The 19,723-nt window shown below is 39.1% G+C and overlaps 1 protein-coding gene across 1 annotated transcript in view; it reads left to right on the top strand.

The window, feature by feature from the left end:
* The window catches only part of LOC108938954 (protein unc-13 homolog B-like), a 105,679-nt gene that overhangs the window by 62,094 nt on the left and 23,862 nt on the right, over positions 1 to 19,723 (top strand). The window contains exons 10-24 of the mRNA XM_029259705.1: positions 1,103 to 1,152; positions 1,319 to 1,394; positions 2,273 to 2,347; positions 2,622 to 2,841; positions 3,867 to 4,094; positions 5,268 to 5,409; positions 5,617 to 5,786; positions 8,421 to 8,536; positions 8,999 to 9,162; positions 10,333 to 10,483; positions 11,772 to 11,840; positions 12,475 to 12,564; positions 12,860 to 13,000; positions 13,262 to 13,392; positions 13,557 to 13,642. Of these exons, the coding sequence (XP_029115538.1) occupies positions 1,103 to 1,152; positions 1,319 to 1,394; positions 2,273 to 2,347; positions 2,622 to 2,841; positions 3,867 to 4,094; positions 5,268 to 5,409; positions 5,617 to 5,786; positions 8,421 to 8,536; positions 8,999 to 9,162; positions 10,333 to 10,483; positions 11,772 to 11,840; positions 12,475 to 12,564; positions 12,860 to 13,000; positions 13,262 to 13,392; positions 13,557 to 13,642 (1,909 nt within the window). The remainder of the gene's footprint in view (positions 1 to 1,102; positions 1,153 to 1,318; positions 1,395 to 2,272; positions 2,348 to 2,621; positions 2,842 to 3,866; positions 4,095 to 5,267; positions 5,410 to 5,616; positions 5,787 to 8,420; positions 8,537 to 8,998; positions 9,163 to 10,332; positions 10,484 to 11,771; positions 11,841 to 12,474; positions 12,565 to 12,859; positions 13,001 to 13,261; positions 13,393 to 13,556; positions 13,643 to 19,723) is intronic.

Below are 19,723 nucleotides of genomic sequence, written 5' to 3'. Positions count from 1 at the left end.
GAGTATCCCTTCAAGAGGTATTTATCGTTTGTACAGTGAGTCATTTTTATAGCTAGCCAATTCTTGTGTGAATCATCATGTACAGCAATTAGATTCATCAGTTATTTACCTCCTCTGAATCCCGTTTTCGTCCTGTTTTTTCACACTAACACAAGTTCAGAATGTCAGGTCTCAGGCTTGAAGAAGTAGCAGTGTGAGAGAAAATCAATTTGATGACTTTCATTCTATAGAAGTCAAACTTGCACGGTCATATACATGTATAACTGAAAGTGAAAGTATTCAACCTTGGTTGAAGATGATTTATAACCAACTTTGTTAGCGTGATACCTGCACAGCTATTTAAGACCAGTGCGCTAGGTTATTGATGGGCTATGGACCTTTTTTGTGTTACTGCACAGTAGACTGACAGCAAGAGGCTGGCAGAGATACAGACAGAGTAATGAGATCAGAATGTGTTCCCTCACAGTGAGCCCTGACATCCCAAGCCATCCTTGCCTTCATCGTGCAGGCTTCATTTCCTTATTATTGTCTCAGCTCATCGTCACCAACACTTTTCATTCCATGGTTAAGTGTGCAGGGGGTAGTCCTCGGTGAATATTGAATAGTTTCCTTGAAGTGTTTAGTTGTTGGAAAGGCTGTGCTATTAAGATTCAAATTAAATTTGTTGAAACCCTCTTTTGATAAAAATATATAAATGGCTGTGTCCTGATTTTTTCCTGTGAATAATAATGGTTCCTCCAGTTGAAGTCTTTACCTCTCCAACTCCTGTTTTTTTAATCCTGAATTGTACTGTTTTACCTTTTGGTTTGTTTCTGTTTTCATAATAGTCTGGTTTTAGCAGCTGAATTTCTGTAGGTCTATTTTAATTCCATACAACATTTTCAGTTGCAGTTTTGTTTGTTTTACTTTCTCAAGCTGCTGTATTTCATACAATAATCACTGCAGTGACTAGAGGAAGAGGAAGCATGCAATACCAGTGAAACTCAACAACCCATTTCTCTTTGTGTCGTGTCATTTGTATTCTTCTGCTCACTTTCGGTGGGAATGCCTGTCCAAGTGGGAACATTCTCACTTTCTAACCAGTTTCATTTATTTTTAAAAGAACCGGGAAGGTGATGGCGATCCCAACAAACACCCCTGGGTTAAGACTGGGTGAGTGGCTCTTTCACTCTCAGTAATGTCTGCTTTAATGTCACCACTTGCAGTGTACAGTCAGGCCTGTTCTTTATGATGCTTCTGGGGCATGAAGGTATTTACTAAGGGCTTTAAGAATTGTTTTTCTTGCTGATCCGCTGAATCTCTATGCTTGTGTCGACAGTGGAGGTGATAACTTTGGCATCGACAGCATGCCTGATCTCCGCAAGAAAAGGCCTATCCCTATTGTCACTGAATTGGTGAGTGCTGCTCTCCTGCAGGTCCTCCACATTTAAGCACATGCAAAGCACATACATATATTGCAGCTTCGCTGACGGGATCAAAGAGTTGATTTTTTTTTTCTTTTATGTTTTTGTCCGTGCTGTTTTGAAAACTTCAAACACTGTAGTCAGATTTAATCTGCAGCTTTGATGAAGTTAAGTAACATTTTCATTTGCTGTAAATCAGTGACTTTCCAACTGTAATCTTAAAATAACCCCTTTTGCATTGTTTTGGATGCATTCGTACTTATGGGTCCAGGCTATGGTGAGTGAATTACTCCTGTTATTGACACTTAGCCAGAATGATAATTTAAAAGAATTTTTGGTTTTAAAACCACTGTTTTATAGAAGCTCTTCAGAGCTGTAACATTTATCTGAAGTAAAACACACACATTGACATACAGCTTATATTTCAGATGGAAATAAAACTATGCTTTAGGTCTATCTACAATCTGTATCTGTTCTCTTATTTCTGTTTTACCAGTTTCTACACCATGAAAAGAGGCATGGTAACAGTGTTCTATGTTTAGCTGTTTATCATATTGATTAGACCTCCATCCATACATCAATATCTGTATAATTAATATACATTCATTATCTAGATTGGCTTCATTTCTTTGAAGCATATCTTCCTCCTGGGTTGAATTCTGTGTTCACATAGCAACAAGCAGGACAGTTATCTACATACTATTTTGTGTTCAAGCTGGTTTTGTTAGTAGGAAAGACATTTATTTGGAATCACTCGTCACCACCTGCCACAGGACTGTACATGGGTGGTGTGGAAAGCTTGGATGATGCAGTTACATGTGTTCTTTGAGGGAGCTGATGTATGATGTGTACTTTCCCCTGATGAGCAGTCCCTGGTCCGGTCCAGGAAGGCTGGTATTACCTCCGCCCTGGCAGCAAGGAACTCTCTTAAGGACGAGGATCTAGTAAGTTCCCAGACTACAGATTTTAAATATTGCTTGGGTGGGGAGCAACTATATACACCTGCCCTCTCTGTGCTCTGATTATTGACCCATTTTTCTGTAATGAACAGTGGAATGTATTGTTTTGAAAACCTGTCATGATGATTCATGGACTGCAGTTTGCACACAACTGAGTATGTCTTTTCACTGTTGCCTTGTATCTACTTTTTCTCCACACCCCCACAAACACCCAATGCCTTGTCACCTACTTTCCACTGTCTGCTTGTCTGGCTTGCAGAAGAAGCATGTCTACAAGAAGACTCTGCAGGCACTGATCTACCCTATCTCCTGCACCACGCCGCACAACTTCGAGGTGTGGACGGCCACCACGCCTACCTACTGCTACGAATGCGAGGGGCTGCTGTGGGGCATCGCTCGCCAGGGCTTGAGGTGCTCTGAATGCGGGGTCAAGTGCCATGAGAAATGTCAGGACCTTCTGAATGCAGACTGCCTGCAAAGTGAGTCAGAGTTCAGTCTTCGCTGGTGGTTGTGCTATGAGTGTTTTTGGAGATAGGGTTGGTGGGGAAAGTGGCCTGAACCTTCAGTCAGGATTTCTACAGCAGTCCAGCACACTCAAAAGTTAACTATGGCCAAACAGACATAATTTTAGACTGTGCTTTCTGTGGAAATAATTTTATTTTTAAGAGATTTTTCCAATGACTCATGACCCTTACGACCTTTCTATGTATCCAGACGTCCCATGACCTTTAGAATGTCAAAACTGCTGTGATCGTCACTAGCATCACATTTCATCCTGTATGGTCCTGCCTATCTTGTAACACTGTGTCATCAAAATTCGTTGACATGACTTGCTTGATTTCTTTATGTGTTAGATTTTATTTGCTTCTGCTTCCCGCACTAATAACTCTACAAATTAGCAATGCTTGATTCTAATATGGAATTAATTCATGTTGCATTTTTTTTTGCATAATTGCGATGTTTACATGAACAGGCCCTTTTTGATGATTCATTACAAAGTTTAGTTTTGCAGTGACTTGTAATGATTAATTTGGAATGTGAAATTATTCATACATAGCATACCTTTTTATTCTGCAGGAATGCGGTGCATTGCTTAAAGGTCACTGAAATGATTCTTAGATAAATCTATCAAGCATAGTTTCAGATTTATAATTTCTCAGAAATTCTGCTAATAATCAAATCACATTCAGATGGTTAAGATCGTAAAATGGTATATTTTCGCTTTGTGAAGTTCAGCCTAATTAACAAACATTTTTTAAATATTAAGCATACAGTATGATAAATCATTTTAACGAATGGTTTGTACCTTTCAGATATCTATCTCAGATTGTAATTTGTTTCAGGTCACTGGTCACAACAGTCTAATCTCAGTAACACGTAAATGCAGCTCATAGAGTTCAATTTGAACAAACATCTAAAAATTAAAATTCAAATAATTTATATTTTTAATAGCAAAAACCTTTACTGTTTTCACCATGCTGTTGCCTGCTTTCTGGTATTTTAGGGGCAGCAGAGAAGAGTTCCAAGATGGGAGCTGAGGATCGCACCCAGAACATTATTGCAGCCATGAAGGACCGTATGAAGATCCGTGAGAGGAATAAGCCAGAGATTTTTGAAGCGATTCGTGATGTTTTCGGAGTCTCCAAACTGGCTCATGCCCAGCAGATGAAGGCTGTGAAGCAAAGTGTGCTTGATGGCACCTCAAAATGGTCAGCTAAGATCACCATCACAGGTACATAAAGTTGAAGGGGAAAAATACTTTGACAGCTTCTGAAATAGTAAATTAAGGAGGGAACAGCAAGCTTAGGTGGGTTTACCAGAGTTATTGCATTATGACTTGCTGTGTGCTTCATTGTTATAGTAACAAACCCAAAGTAATATGTCTTGTAGACTTGTGCATGTGCACTGCAGTATACTACAGACTAATGCCCACAGAGATATTTTATGTCATATCACCAGTATTTCCACTTTAAAACAATAGTGACACTATACCGTGTAAATCCTTTTCAGCTGTACTGATGAAACTTGTGTCTCTGTGTTTGTATCTCCCTGTTAGTGAATTCTACTTTTGTTTTCTTGAGTTGTACGCTGCTTTGGCGAAAAGTGTCTGCTAAATGAATAAGTGAAAATGTCAGCAACGTGACAGCTTTGCATTTCGGATGATAACACAGTAGCACTCTCTCTGTCTATCCCTCCCACTGAGCATCTCATGCAGACCAAGCTGGCAGACAGCCTAGTGCACATGCCTGCATGTTCTCAATCCCCTGGCTGGGTATTTATGACCCATTATAAATAAAAAAGCACAATAAAGAATCCTGGCTACAGAGCTGCACCAAGGTGTTGGAAAACTTCAGGCGACATTTGCTATTCATGATCACTATCTGTTGGCATATTTGACTGGTATGGTAATGGTATGCTAGATGAATACTAAATCCTTCGCAAAAAAAATTTGTAACAGCTGAAAGTTTGACTCTAAAGTTTGTAAGTCAAAGACCCACTGTACAGGTGGTCCTCAACTTACGATGGGGTTACGTTCCGCAAAACCCATTGGAAGTCGAAAATATCGTCAGTCAAAAATGGATTTAATACATCTATTACACACCTCTACGTGACACCTCTATACTAAATGTTGAGGCTGGCAAACTAAAAACATCTAAGCTACCCTTAAAGGTACAAAGTGACCAATCAATAGAATGACCACAGTTGTAGTTTCATAATTTGGAATGAGTACATCTTACTTTAGTCCACACTCAATTTAGTCCGCACTTGTAGCATTTCATTCGTGCAACATGATTTGAATTCATCATGGTTTTTTCATATGTTTTGACAAAAGCAGGTGTTTTTCTGGCTGGGGTTATTTCCAGTCTTGGCTGATGTCAGTAATGTCAGACCTGTACCTCCTCAGTGATGTCTGCCCAGGGTTTGCAAGCCAAAGACAGGACCGGCTCCAGTGACCCTTATGTCACTGTCCAAGTGGGCAAGACCAAGAAGAGAACCAAAACCATCTATGGCAACCTCAACCCAGTGTGGGAAGAGAAGTTCAACTTGTATGTCAAACCTCTTCCTACTCTTGAATGCTAGCAGACTTTACCCTTTTGTCTGAAAGTTGCAAGTGGATCCAAAAAAGAAAATGTCAGACGTGGAGTTTGTTGTTTTGTCTTCTTAAAAGACCCAGGTTTTTCTGTTGTTACCATGTTCCGTTGTTACTGTTATATTAGTGTTTTTTTATGTTTTCTCAAATCCCCTTTTATTAGTGAATGTCACAACTCCTCTGACCGCATCAAGGTGCGTGTCTGGGATGAAGATGATGACATCAAGTCCCGGGTGAAACAGCGCCTCAAGCGGGAGTCTGATGACTTCCTGGGTCAGAGCATCATCGAGGTCCGCACACTGAGTGGTGAGATGGACGTCTGGTACAATCTGGGTGAGTGGCCATGGATGTGTGATACAATGCCACCTTTCCTTGTCTTGGAATAATGGAGTTAACACCATTTATCCAAAGTGGTATTTGTGTCTTATAAATAATATTTATAGGAAGCTGATTGAGTTCTAATCTTGCTTTTTAACATAGACTTAACACACTCTTACAATACCTTTGACCTTAGTTATTCTTACAAAGTTTTCTATGTTACCTAAGTAGGTTTTTTAATATCACACAATTCACAGAGCATATATGAATGTACACTGTATGTATGTTCATTTAGCAGAAACTTGTCTCCAAAGCTTCCAATGAACACTGTGCAGTAATATCCATCCACACATTATTCACCCATAGGTGATTTACCATGCTAGATACACTGCTTACAATTGGTCACTCATCTATACCACACACACACACACAGGGTTACTTTTTAAAGTCACCAGTCCACCAGAACAGCATATCTTTAGACTGTGGGAGGAAACCAGAGCACCCACACAGAGACAGGGAGAATATGAAAACTCCAAACAGACTGAGCTGGGATTGAACCCACATCTTCTCACACCGCACAGGCACAGCAACACTACTTGCAGTGCCATCGTGCCACCCATTGGCTATGCGTAATATTCTCAAGAGGCCTTGAAGAAGGTGTTGAAAACGGATGGTACTACAAATGGATAGCACTGAGAGATTTTTACTCGTATAAAGGTTGTTTTAAATTATGCTGTATTATTGCTTTTATTCAAACTGTCTTGCCTATTTGCTATCAGTTGATATTTTATTTTCTACAGCCCAGGCTCAATGCAGTATCTCCCTCTTTTACTAATCTGTGTTTTTTACCACCACACAAACTCTAGTGAAATTCCACAACTTGAATGCTGCCTGTTATCCTTTCCCATTCCAACACTAGTGCTTTTGACCCACAACTGCTTATATTTTAATTTATTCATTCAGTTAACACATCCCCCAAAGTGGTTTGTACTTCTAAGATGCTTAGAATTATTTACCCATTTATACAGCTGGGGAATTTTTACCAGAGCAATTTAGGATAAACACTTTGTTTAAGGGTGCTATGGCAGTAGGTGACCTTTGGATCTGAAGGCAACAGTTCTAACCACTATGCTACCATCTGCTTCCCGACAATTCTCTATATGTGCTTCTGTTGTATCCCCAACAGTGCTTCCTGTTGTGTGCTCCATTACCTGTGACTGACCCATTCATCTTGTCCAATTGGTCTAGACCTGCAAACCAGTCCTTCACCAAATGAGCCGTTTTCTGCTCTCTTGGGTTTCACTGGGTTCCATCACTCACGCTTGCTCTGTTTCAGTTCCAAACTCCCTCTTTCTTCCCTTTTTTGCCATTTTTAATGTTGCTTGTTCTATGTTTTTTTTTCAGTTTCTCCTTCTTCTCTCATTTCCTCACAGTAGTCCTTTTCCCTCTTTTCATGATTTTGTTTATTCATACCTTGACCCCTTCTGTTTTGCTTTTTATTCCATGCTAAAATAATTTGAAGATCTAACTGGAGTTTTAAATAATAAATTCTATTGCAGGTACCATGGTGGTGCAGGGGGTAGCGGTTTTGAATTTAACTTTAATGTAAATATAAATTTAAATTTAACTTAGCCTGAGTGAAGTTTGCATGTTTTCCCTGATTTCATGTGGGTTTTTTCTGGGTGTTCTGGATCCTTCCTGCAATCCAAAGACAAGTGTTTCAAGTAAAGTGGCAAGCATGAGTAAGAATAGGTGATTGAGTGTTATGCGAAATAGCCTGCATATACTGCTGACAGTACCTGGGGGCCAACCCTGATACAGATGCTCCTCGACTAACGATGGGGTTACATTCCGATGAACCCATTGTAAGTGGAAAAATCGTGAGTCGAAAAAGAATACAGTACCGCACCTACCAAACATCATAGCCTCGCCTATCCTACCATAAACATGCTCAGGACACTTACCCTAGCCTACTGCTGGGCAAATTTAAGCAGGAGACTCACATGGGTGTTTAGTAGACATGATGGGATGCGAAAACACAAAATGAAAAAATGCTTTTAACACAGTATCGGTTGTTTACACTCGTTGGCATGATCGCTACAGAGACTGCGAGCGTGGTTGAGTGGATGCTGCAGCTCGCTGCCATCGCCCAGCATCGGGGGAGAGTATCATACCGCATATCGCAAATGTGGGAACTGATCAAAATTCAAAATTCGAAGTACGGATTCTACTGAATGCGTATTGCTATCGTACTATCGTAACTTCGAAAAATCGTAAGTTGAACCAACGTAAGTAGAGGAGCATCTGTATTGCTGTTAGTGAGTTTTCATCCCATTGGCTTTGGAGTAGAATATGGCCAATTGAACTACTTAAGCTACTTCGTTTTCAAGGAAAAAAAAATTTGCAGCACTCATTTTCCACTCTTCAATCAAAAATATATTTTTATGTAAAGATGTATTGAATTTCCACTTTTTTGTACACAGACACACTTTAACATGGCTTAGTTCACAAGCTAAACCAAGAAAATGTACGATGTAAAGGTTTTGGGGAGAAAATCTCTTGTGACAGAGCGGCATTACTGATGTTTCATTTGCAAATGTATTTACAAAGTGATGTGTGAGAAAGGGCTTTTGGTCTTTTCATGCACAGAAAAAAGAACCGATAAGTCAGCGGTGTCTGGAGCCATCCGGCTACAGATAAATGTAGAAATAAAAGGAGAGGAGAAAGTGGCTTCCTACCACATTCAGTACACTTGTCTTCATGAGGTAAAGATCATTTCACACCAAATGGTGTACCTAGCTCATCGTTTAGCACAAAATATTGATACGCACAGACAAACAAACGCATAGAAGGACTCTCACAAATTATTACATCAGGAAGGCCTGATGTAACCACCTTTTGCAAATACTCTATTGTTATTTACAAAGTCCATGCAGTGGACAGCTTAAATATAAGAGTTTTTATTTTTGCATTATATCACATCTATTTCAGTCTCTGTATTTGAAATGTGAGACTGAAATAGATGTAAATTTCTGAAAATTTTCTTATTTATATTTTTCTTATTATTTTCTTTTCTTATTTCTTATGAAATAAATGTAAATGTTTTGTTTTTTTAAACCAGCTAGTGAAACATATTTTAGACAGGATAGTGTCACAGTTTACAATGTAAGGCAAAAATTATAGTGGACCAAGGAATGGAGGTGCTTTGTTTGTTTTTTTTTGTTCAGAACATATTCCACCACAGCACTGTTGTAGAGGGCCAGGGCGTGGTGAAGATCCCACAAGCACAGGGCGATGATGCCTGGAAGGTGTACTTTGATGAGGTGCCACAAGAGATTGCTGACGAGTTTGCCATTCGCTACGGCATAGAGTCAATATACCAAGCAATGACGTGAGTTTATGAACATTGGGGTTTAAAGCAATATTTTTTTGTGTTAAATGATTCCCCTTGTTTCATCTGTGTTCTTTCTGTCTGTGTGGCTGTGTCTAAACTATCAAATTGCCTGTGTTTCTAATACCAACCTCTCTATATCGCTTCTAGCATTACCCTCAGCATGAAATACATTACCTTTTACAAATATCTCAGTTTAACCATAGAATTTAAGCTTTCAGTGGAATTTGTTAGTGTACGTATACAAAGTTAAACAAGGACTAAGAAATTTTTTGCAGCTTCGGGTGGTCCCAAACTTTGATAGGTCATTGTAGTACCATGTCTCAGAAAACGACTTAATATTATTTGTGTTTATATAACTAACAATCAAACATGCTGGGAGCCACTTGGCAAAGCAGGTGATGATTATTTATATGTGAATTCTTTCAGAGAACACTTCATTACAAGAGTTGTTGCATTTAGGCTTTTCCATTATTAAACAAATTGTTATTAAAAAATATTAAACAAAACAAGCATGTACATGTTTATCAAGCATTTACGAGATCAGGGGAGAAGTGAGTCAGAAAGCTGAGTTTTGAGACCCCTCTCAAATGTAGAGTACTAAATCAACAAAATCTTTCAAACCATAAATGGAAAAACAATTCTCTAAACTGTAACAACAGAACTTGAAAAACAATGCAAAATTAAGAAGAGGTTATCATACACTGTTGAAAATCTGTGGTTGATTCCGGGAGCAGCTGATCCATATAGCAGACATGGGTATAACTTTTACGGCGTCATTATACCAAAAGTTTGTAAATCGGGTGTCTGTATGCCAGGATATACCTTTAGATGTAACAGTGTAATGCTCGGGTGGGTTCAAGACATCAACAAATTAAATTAATTTTAAAACTCAAGATGTCTTACAAGTATAGGTGAAATCTGTACCATGGTTATATTCAAAGTAGTGGTAGAGACATGGAGCATTACTGCTTTGTAGCTGTTGCTTCATAGTACCTAAACAAAATAGTGTTCTCACTGTTCCCATTATTTGTCCAATTCCTAAGCCATTTATTCATTTTGACATTAAAACTGTAGATGTGGGTATTCTTCAGAGTGGTGATTTAAAGGTTGTAACTGAATGAATGGAAGAAAACGGTGATTAAAAAGTATTTTCCCTGGTTCCTACAGACATTTTGCTTGCCTCTCCTCCAAATACATGTTACCCGGTGTGCCTGCGGTGATGAGCACGCTGCTTGCCAACATCAACGCCTTCTACGCACATCCCACTTCTTCCACCAATGTGTCAGCCTGCGACCGCTTTGCTGCTTCAAACTTTGGGGTATGTCCTTGTAGGTTTGTTCTGTGCCTAACTGCTCCACTGTGTCCCTACCCCCTCTTAATCCGTATCAAGTAATCCATAACAAATGAAATCATGGTATCTCTTACATTATTTTGTTGTATATGCATACTGCATTTTTAAGCAAATTTAGTTATAACTAAATTTTAAGTTCTTCTTTGGTAATATGACCAAAGTTTTTTAAGATGAAAACCGTAGCTCTGTGCAGTATTTCTACAATTACCAAGTAAATTGTCAGGTTATATTTAATAGTTTTTTGTGTCTCTTACCATTAAAGCAGGAATATTTCATGTTCTTGAAATGATATTCTTACAAGACAGGAAAGCATTTTGAACAATTTTAGAGATTTACTTTGACATTTTATTTTGAATTAAGCGCAGTAATCCTGCAGTGACAGGATGAAGTTGGGGCTCTTTGACAGAGACATCTGTGCATCAGTATTTAATTATGCTTGTCATCCTAAACTTGGATACGATTGCACCACTGCCATTCGGTGTCATTAGGAAGAAGACAGAAATGCTTTTGTGATGATTTACAATGACAGATACGGCAAATCTTAATGAGCTAGTGAGAGGAAGGCAACAGCTACTATGATTAATAATAGTCCAAAACGTCTTCTCACAGTCAAAGGCTTACTAAACAGAGTTCCCTACTGCGTAAATCTGTCAAGTATACAGATTCCACATTTAGTGTTACTGATGCAGCTCTAATTCAGTAATATATTTTGCAATTATTGAAACAGGATTTCTAATTTTTGTAGAAAACGTACAATTTTTTAACATGGCCTTGAGAGCTGACTCAAGGAATTTTATGCCTGCTGCTATGTCTTCTTTGGAGAGGAATCTCCTTCCATTAATCTCCACTCGTATCTTCAGGAGAAAACATCAATCTTAATTTTAACAGTGGATCTGGGATTGATCTGCAGAAGCTGGTTTTGATTGAAGACATGTGGCCAGTTATTGTACCCAGTTTATGGCTTGCTTCCTGTTTTCTGTTAATATAATTGTATTCATGTAATATAGCAGTGACATAAATTTATTTTGTTATATCCATTCTTTCTTTGATGCATTTATTTAAATAAAGACATATTTTTCTTGCCCTTATTTATATTCCCTGTAACCTTAATAGATGAGTTTTTTCTTCTCCTTTTCTCCTCTTTGTCCCTGGGCTGCTTCTGGTCCACTGCAAGCCAACATTCAATCCACAGTCTTCTCATTCATTTTTCATCTTCATTGTTAATATTATTGTTCTCACTATCTTTATCTAACAGAGAGATCGGTTTGTTAAGCTTCTGGATCAACTGCACAATTCTCTTCGTATTGACTTGTCAATGTACCGTGTAAGTATTGCTCACTCCACCAAGGCTGAGTCACAGTTCCTCTGTTAATCCAAACAATGTGACATTCATTGGTAATAAAGTTTAGCCTTTCAGAAGCCTGAAGTGTATGTAGTGTTATCAGCCCACACACCTTATTCACTAAGGTGACTTACACTGCTGGATACACTACTTATGATGGGTCACTCATCCATACATCAGTGAGGAATGTATGGATGAGTGACCCAGTCACTTTGGAGAAAAGCAACTGCTAAATAAATAAATGTAAATGTTTTAAGCACTGATTTATTGTAGTTATTATATGTATTATTTATAATTTTGTAAGAAATTGTAAGAATATGATAAATACAATAAAAGTTTGATATGAAACGTAGGGGGGTGCGGTGGCACAGTGGGTTTGACCTCAGTCCTGCTCTCCGGTGGGTCTGGGGTTCGAGTCCTGCTTGGGGTGCCTTGCGACGGACTGGCGTCCCATCCTGGGTGTGTCCCCTCCCCCTCCGGCCTTACGCCCTGTGTTACCGGGTTGGCTCCGGCTCCCTGTATGGGAAAAGCAGTTCTGAAAGTGTGTGTGTGTGTGTGTGTATATAAAATGTTTACAGAGAACAAGTTTCTTGTTTTCTTTTCTTTCCTGCAACAGAACAACTTCCCTGCCAGCAATAAAGACCGTCTGAAAGACTTAAAGTCCACTGTTGATCTACTTACCAGTATAGCTTTCTTCAGGATGAAGGTAGGCTAGCATAATTAGTGACTTTGTAAAATTAGATCAGTTGTTTATCTTAATGAAAGTGATGACTAACCAGCTTTTGTTTCAGCCAAGTGTGGATGAAGATTATGCAGAGATCTCAGCCGAACAAAAATGGTGGAAGATCTATGTTTGGATGAACATCTGTGTAAACACACTATGTTCCTCTGCTGGCTGTAACTGTGAATGCTTTTTGTTTGTTCTTGTCTCTATCTGAATGTCTGTCTCTATCTCTGTTTCCTATCTGAATGAGTATTATTTTATTCGTCTGTGTCATCAGGTCCTTGAACTTCAGAGCCCTCCGCGGGCTGGGCAGGTGGTAAAAGACTGTGTGAAGGCTTGTTTGAACTCCACCTATGAATACATCTTTAACAACTGTCAGGAGCTGTACAGCCGCCAATACCAACCCCAGGGAGACTCTGTGAGTGTGCTTCTACTTTTTCCTTGTCCAGTTCATCGCTAAAGCACGTGTCACAAAACTCCTCACGTTGTCTCTTCTACTTTTATCTTCTCTAATTTCAATGTCTTACAATATCTTACATCTTACATTTCAGTTGTGTATCTTTAAGAAGATGCACAAGCATTCCTTAGCCTTTGTTTAAATTCATAAGCAATCTGACTGAAGTGGTTTTAATAGTCCTGTTTTTGAATAAAACAGAGTCTTTCTATCTGTGTTGTTCAGAACAAACAGGAGGAGCCAACAGAAGAGCATGGCCCCAGTATCAAGAACCTGGATTTCTGGCCGAAGCTCATCACTTTGATTGTATCCATCATTGAAGAAGACAAAACCTCATATACTCCTGTTCTCAACCAGTCAGTGCCATCTCCTTTTACAATTAAGTCATAATATCAAGGGTTTGGATGTATCCTTGGGCATTAGTTCAGTCCTTAGATCATGGCATGTTCTTCATGACTTATTACTCTATAAAAGATTTTGTTAATATCCCATTTCCAAATTCCATGTTGCACTTTTCCAGGTTCCCCCAAGAACTAAATGTTGGAAAGGTCAGTGCAGAAGTCATGTGGACACTGTTTGCCCAGGACATGAAGTATGCATTGGAAGGTGAGCCTGTTCTTACATTTAGCCAGGTGTCACAGATTCATAAACCAGAAAACACAGATTCTAAAGACGCAGCAGTTACATGCTAATATCAGCCCAAGTTCAATGCCTTGACAAGGCTGAAGTTAAATTCAAATCAATATGTTATACTGGTGAAAACCAGCTGCATGTGCTGTGCTGTAAGTAACTGAGTGCGGAACGATTTTTGAAAGCCGTTCACATAGAACATGTTTTTGCAGTGAAAGAGAATTTGCACAGATTCCTTTTGGGTGTGTTCATCTTCGTAGTCAATTCCTCTCCATTCCCCTGCAGTTTTCTCTCATTCTGTTTCAGTTGTATCTTTTTTGCCTGCTATTTTTCAGTTTTGGATAACATTGACCATTACCACTGGAAAAATGGTAAGGTTTTTAGTTGTAGAAATTGAGTAGAAGCAATGTTAAAGGAGCACAGTAGAATCTGATTAATAGCCAAATACAGACAGAGAAAAAGACTTTAGCCCATTAAAAGACTAATGTTTTTTTCACATTTTGTGTAAAGTGCAGGAATTCATTTATAGAGAATAACCTACTAACTTAAATTACTGGTGTAGAATTGATAGATGTGCAGGAATTAATGCTGAAATCTTAAAAATTGACTGCTATCATTATTTATTTTGATTCATTCTTTTAGTTTCATCCTTGATCGTAGAATTTGAGATTAAGTACCATAAAAAAAATTAAAGAGCAAAATAAGACACTTAGAATACCACAACTATCATGGCAATGTGTGTTTTTTCAGGAACAGACTTAATTATGGTAGTTTGTGTTTGTCACACTAAGAAGTAAAAAGAACTGATTTTCAGTAAAATCACTTTGTAAAATATGTTTAAAAAAGTGAGCAAGAGAGCAAGTACCATATTGCTGTAATGGTAAGTACAATGATGATGAGAAAACTTTTCATGCACTTGTCAACTTCAGTTTTCTTTTTCTCCTATAATTCTCATTTCCTTTTTAACATTCTGTTGTTGTCTTTAAACCACCCCTTTTGTCCCCCTGCTTCTCATTTTCTCTGCCTGTGTCACCCTTTTTCTGTTGATGTTTGTGTTCCAGCCCCAACTACATTCCGCATACGTAGGCAAGAATTTTATGCTGGTAAGATAATCACACACCCCCTTTCTGCGTGTATAACACACCAAACGATGTGTCTGTCATATTTGTGTCTTCCAGGAATTGACTCCACTCATTTACAGTAGAAACATGAGTTCTTCATGTGTAGAAATTTCAAAACATTTGTTGCACAGATATGTGTGTACATTGAAATATCAAAAAAAAACAAAATATTAAATCTGTCTTGTTTTAGCAAGAAAAAGGGGGGTGTGGTGGCATGGTGGGTTGGACTGGGTCCTGCTCTCCAGTGGGTCTGGGGTTTGAGTCCTGCTTGGGGTGCCTTGCGATGGACTGGTGTCCTGTCCTGGGTGTGTCCCCTCCCCCTCCAGCCTTACACCCTGTGTTGCTGGGTTAGGCTCTGGCTCCCCGTGACCCTGTATGGGACAAGCGGTTCAGGAAGTGTGTGTGTGTGTGTTCGTTCGTTTGTTTGTTTGTTTTAGCAAGGCACATAAATGATAAACATTTCAGCTTCTGTCCCAGGGTGATTGGCATTTCCTGACTGGGTAGAAGTGTGTATTTAGGTGTGCTGGCTATAGTCAGGTGTTTTTCTAAGCAGGCAGTTTCTCCTTTGTTTGTTTCAAAAATGCAATTTTTTGGCAAGGTGAAGAGTGCCATGTGCTGAGTGATCATCAAAGGCACAGCAGCTCTCTAGGGCTCAGGTCGCACAGCTTTCCTGTAGCCTATCTTCTTGATAACCTTTCTTTAGTTGTTCTTCCATGTCCCCCTTTGTGAAATACCATGTGATCTTCAAGTCTGTATCAGAAAAGAGTGCTGTTTTGGAAATGGCAGAGAAGGCTTTTAGGGTGATGAACAGGTCATGTTGGGTATATACAAGATGCATAAATGTCAGCTTGAAATCTTGACTTTTCTTTGTATGGGTCACTGATTGTGGAGTGTTCGCTACATTCTCTTTTCACATGCATCCTATTATCAGGTGCATCAGCAGGAATATTGATATATTAATATACATGTGCGTCATCTCTCAGTTAATTTTCTCAAGCTACTATCTACCTCTCCATGCTATGAGCTATGCTGTTGAGATCCGTACTGTGTGAAAGTGAACTGGCTGTGATCAAGTAATTTTTCATTACTTGATTAAACTATTGATAAGGTAAAAAATTCACAAAAACCTTATTGTTTTCCTTATTGCCCATTGTTGCCCAGCCAAGTTGCAGCATCACAAGAAGGCATCACGAAAATTATTATTGGACACCTAATTTGAGAGCTCATGCAGAGTACGAGTACAAAATATCTTATCCAATATACAAATACATCTATTCCTCACACAACAGGGCTGCAGTTGGCAAGGGTAATGCATTCCCCAAAAAAACCCTTCATTTGGTGAATGGAAGGCTTCATTACCATTAGTTTTAATGGCAAAATGTTTTATGCCTTCCTGAATCCCAAAAATTACATCCATTTAAATTGAAATATTACCAAATCCAGTTACAATGGACACATTTACTTTATTGGTTAACATGACTTACCTTAACACAACATAACTAGGCAGATTTCCTTCATGAACTGCTCTGTAATAACTGTATTAATGTCTACCTAAACTCATTCAGCTCTTTCGTAGCTATTAGATATGATACGCTTAAATAATCATAAAAATTCCGTGATAGTGTGAAGGATGAAAGGGTACGGCAAGTGTAATAGATAGAGGTGCTGCCGCCACCTTGTTGCCAGATTGAATCCCGCCACTTGCAATAGTATTCTTAAGAAAGGTTCCTACCCTGAATTGCTCCAGTAAAAATTACATAGCTCTATAAGTGGACACTTGAAGCTAGTCTAACATCGTAAGTCACTTTGGAGAAAAGTGTCAGCTAAATGAATGAATGTAGAACTGTGTATTACTTCTCTTGTTCTAAGATTGTTTGTGTGTTTGCGGGTGGTATGGTGGCACAGAGAGTAGCGCTGCTGGGTGGGTTTGATCCTGACTCAGTCCGTGTGAAGTTTGCGTGTTCTCCCCGTGTCTGCGTGGGTTTTCTCCGGATGCTCTGGTTTCCTCCCACAGTCCAAAGACATGCTGTTGAGGTTCACCCATAGTGTGTGAGTGACAGAGAGAGTGCATTCCACTGATGTATGGAAGAGTGATCCATTGTAAGTAGTGTATCTAACAGTGTAAGTCATCGTGGTGAATAAGGTGTGTGGGCTGATAACACCACATAGAGTTCATTGGAAGTTGCTTTGGAGAAAATAGTCTGCTTAATAAAATAACGGAAGCGTTTTTGTATACAGAGTGAATTTACAAGTTCTGTAATGTTCATACTAGTGTTTATTCCAAGTTTGTCCTGTCATGCATTGATGGATATCTTATCAGGGCAGGTAACTATAGACAGGGTTTGATTTGTTTTAGTTTCCTGCACTGTCTGATAGTTCTTCTTTAAGGCTGCATTTCAAAGTATTACCAAATATCCTTTTTTCTGGGTCCTATAAAGTAAGATAAGATACTTTATTTTCATTGTATGCAATACAAGGAAATTTTGTTGATAGCCCTCGGAAGAACAGCAGCAGAAAGAACACTTAAATAAATAAATAAATAAATAAGAATTAGATTATAAGTTTGAAGTCCTCAGTCCTTAGCAGTCTTTGAGGGGGGGCAGTAGATGTGGGGGACTAATGGAGGTGGCAGCTGGCTTTTGTGATCAGTTACTGCCAGCTTTCTTCCTTGGTCGGCTACCATAGGCACTGCCCAGGTTGGGGAGCTCCATCTTGACAATGAGTTGGGCTGCCTTTACCGCACCATGTACATCCTTTCGCTCGGCAGCTGGCATACCACACAACAGCGCAGTTAGTCAGGATGCTCTCAGTGGCGGTCCTGTAAAAGTTTAGCAATAGTTTCTGTAGGATCTGAGCCTGTTTCATCTTCCTGAGGAAGAAGAGTCTTTGTTGGACCTTTTTAACCATGTGTGAGGTGTTGCAGGTCCATGTCAGCTGGTTTTATACATAGACTCCAAGAAACTTTAGGCTTTCCAAGCTTTCCACTGCTCCTCCATATATGTGGAGGGGGGTTGGTCTATCTCCTTTGTTCTCCTGAAGTCCAGAACCATCTCCTTTGTCTTAGAGCTGTTAAGGACCAGGTTGCTGTCCTTACAACACTCAGCCAGATGTTCCACCTCAAGCCTGTAGACCATTTCCTCATTGACTGAAATCAGTCCAACTATCGTGGTGTCGTCTGCAAATTTAATTATGTAGTTGGAGGTGTGGAGGGGGGGTCCAATCATAGGTGAAGAGTGTGAAGAGCATGGGGCTCAGCACACAGCCAAGAACTTAGGCCCAGGTTGTCCAGTTTGCTGACCAGTTTATGAGGGATGACAATGTTAAATGCGGCGCTAAAGTCCACAAATAGCATCCTCACATAACTTTTTGGTTCCTCTCAGTGTGTCTCAGAGCGGTGTGCAGAGGTGTTGTGATGGCATCCTCTGCATCTCTATGCAGTAGCATTGCATGTGGAGCATTATTGTTCTTACCCAAAATTGCACCAGGAAAATTATCAGGCTGTGTAAATGGGCAGATAATTGTAAAGAGATTAACATTGTAAATCACACTAGAGAGAATTGTCAGCTAAATTAATAAGTGTATAAGATGTTTGTAATTCTTGATGAACACTGGTGCATACAGTGTAAAGAGACAAACTAAGTTTACTTAAGGATCACATGTCTGCAACTATGTCTCTTTCTCCTAATGTAATGCACAAATTGTATTTTCTCTGATATGTACATCACTTTGGAGAAGAGCATCTGCTAAATGAATAAATGTAAATGTAAATTATGTTAGATATGGGGGGGTGCGGTGGCGCAGTGGGTTGGACCGCAGTCCTGCTTTCCGGTGGGTCTGGGGTTCGAGTCCCGCTTGGGGTGCCTTGCGACGGACTGGCGTCCCGTCCTGGGTGTGTTCCCTCCCCCTCCAGCCTTACGCCCTGTGTTGCCGGGTAGGCTCCGGTTCCCTGTGACCCCGTATGGGACGAGCGGTTCTGAAAATGTGTGTGTGTGTTAGATATGATATGCAATGTTCAGAAAATTATATTGAAGTTCAGACAATAATTCAATTAATTCAACATTTAATTCAAAAAACAATGGTAAAACAAAGAAAAATCAATGAAAACAGTGCAAATGAATTTGAAATAAACAATCTAACTGCCTTGTCATATACAGAATAAAAAATGGTATATATTTTTGTAAGCCGTTGTAGCGTTGCTTCATTGCATACGTTCCTGTTACGTAAGGTATGAATGTGCAAAGTATAAAAACAAAAGGAAGCCATGCATTTCATAGGAATTCAGTAATCTAAAATAATCTGTCTTCATACTGTAGTTAAAAACTGAAAATGAAAGGGCTTGATGTTTATGATGTTCAGTAACATGTACTGATGAATTTCAGTATCTCTTCAACTACTGTGGAAACCTTAATTTGTGGGTTGAGGACATGAGATGTTTCAGAAACTTTTTCTAATGCTTGTCAATCTTTCTACTCAAAAAGATCTTTAGATGTTTGATTTTTGGTACAATCAGCGAGTTTCCATTTTGCAGAAATCAAGTATCATTTCAGTTAAACCTAAACACTGTCAAAATTATGGGAAGTTATGTGTCTTAAATATCAGTAATAGAGTAATTTTTCTAGATTCATACTTTTTCTTGCATATGGCATGATTGGAACCCAAGAACTCTCAGCTAACACTTCTTTTAATGTGTAATTTTGTCTACTGAGTAGCTGTGGACTTTTTGCTTTTGAAGTGTATTTTCTGAGTGCATGTGCTCTGGTAAGATCAAATTTTGCGCTTTACAAACTAATGGATTCCTGATGACTATACTTTGATGTCTTTACTGAGAAAGAGATTATGCTGTTTCCCCATATTACGGTTTAATTTTTTTGACAACGTTGAAGATTGTCAGATATAGAAGTTCTTCTCAGAAGAAAAATAATAGGTATTTGGGTGG

Source organism: Scleropages formosus, chromosome 17, assembly GCF_900964775.1.
Source record: "Scleropages formosus chromosome 17, fSclFor1.1, whole genome shotgun sequence".
Taxonomy (NCBI): domain Eukaryota; kingdom Metazoa; phylum Chordata; class Actinopteri; order Osteoglossiformes; family Osteoglossidae; genus Scleropages; species Scleropages formosus.
The sequence above is the reverse complement of the archived record's forward strand: the minus strand, read 5'-3'. Positions and strand labels throughout refer to the sequence as shown.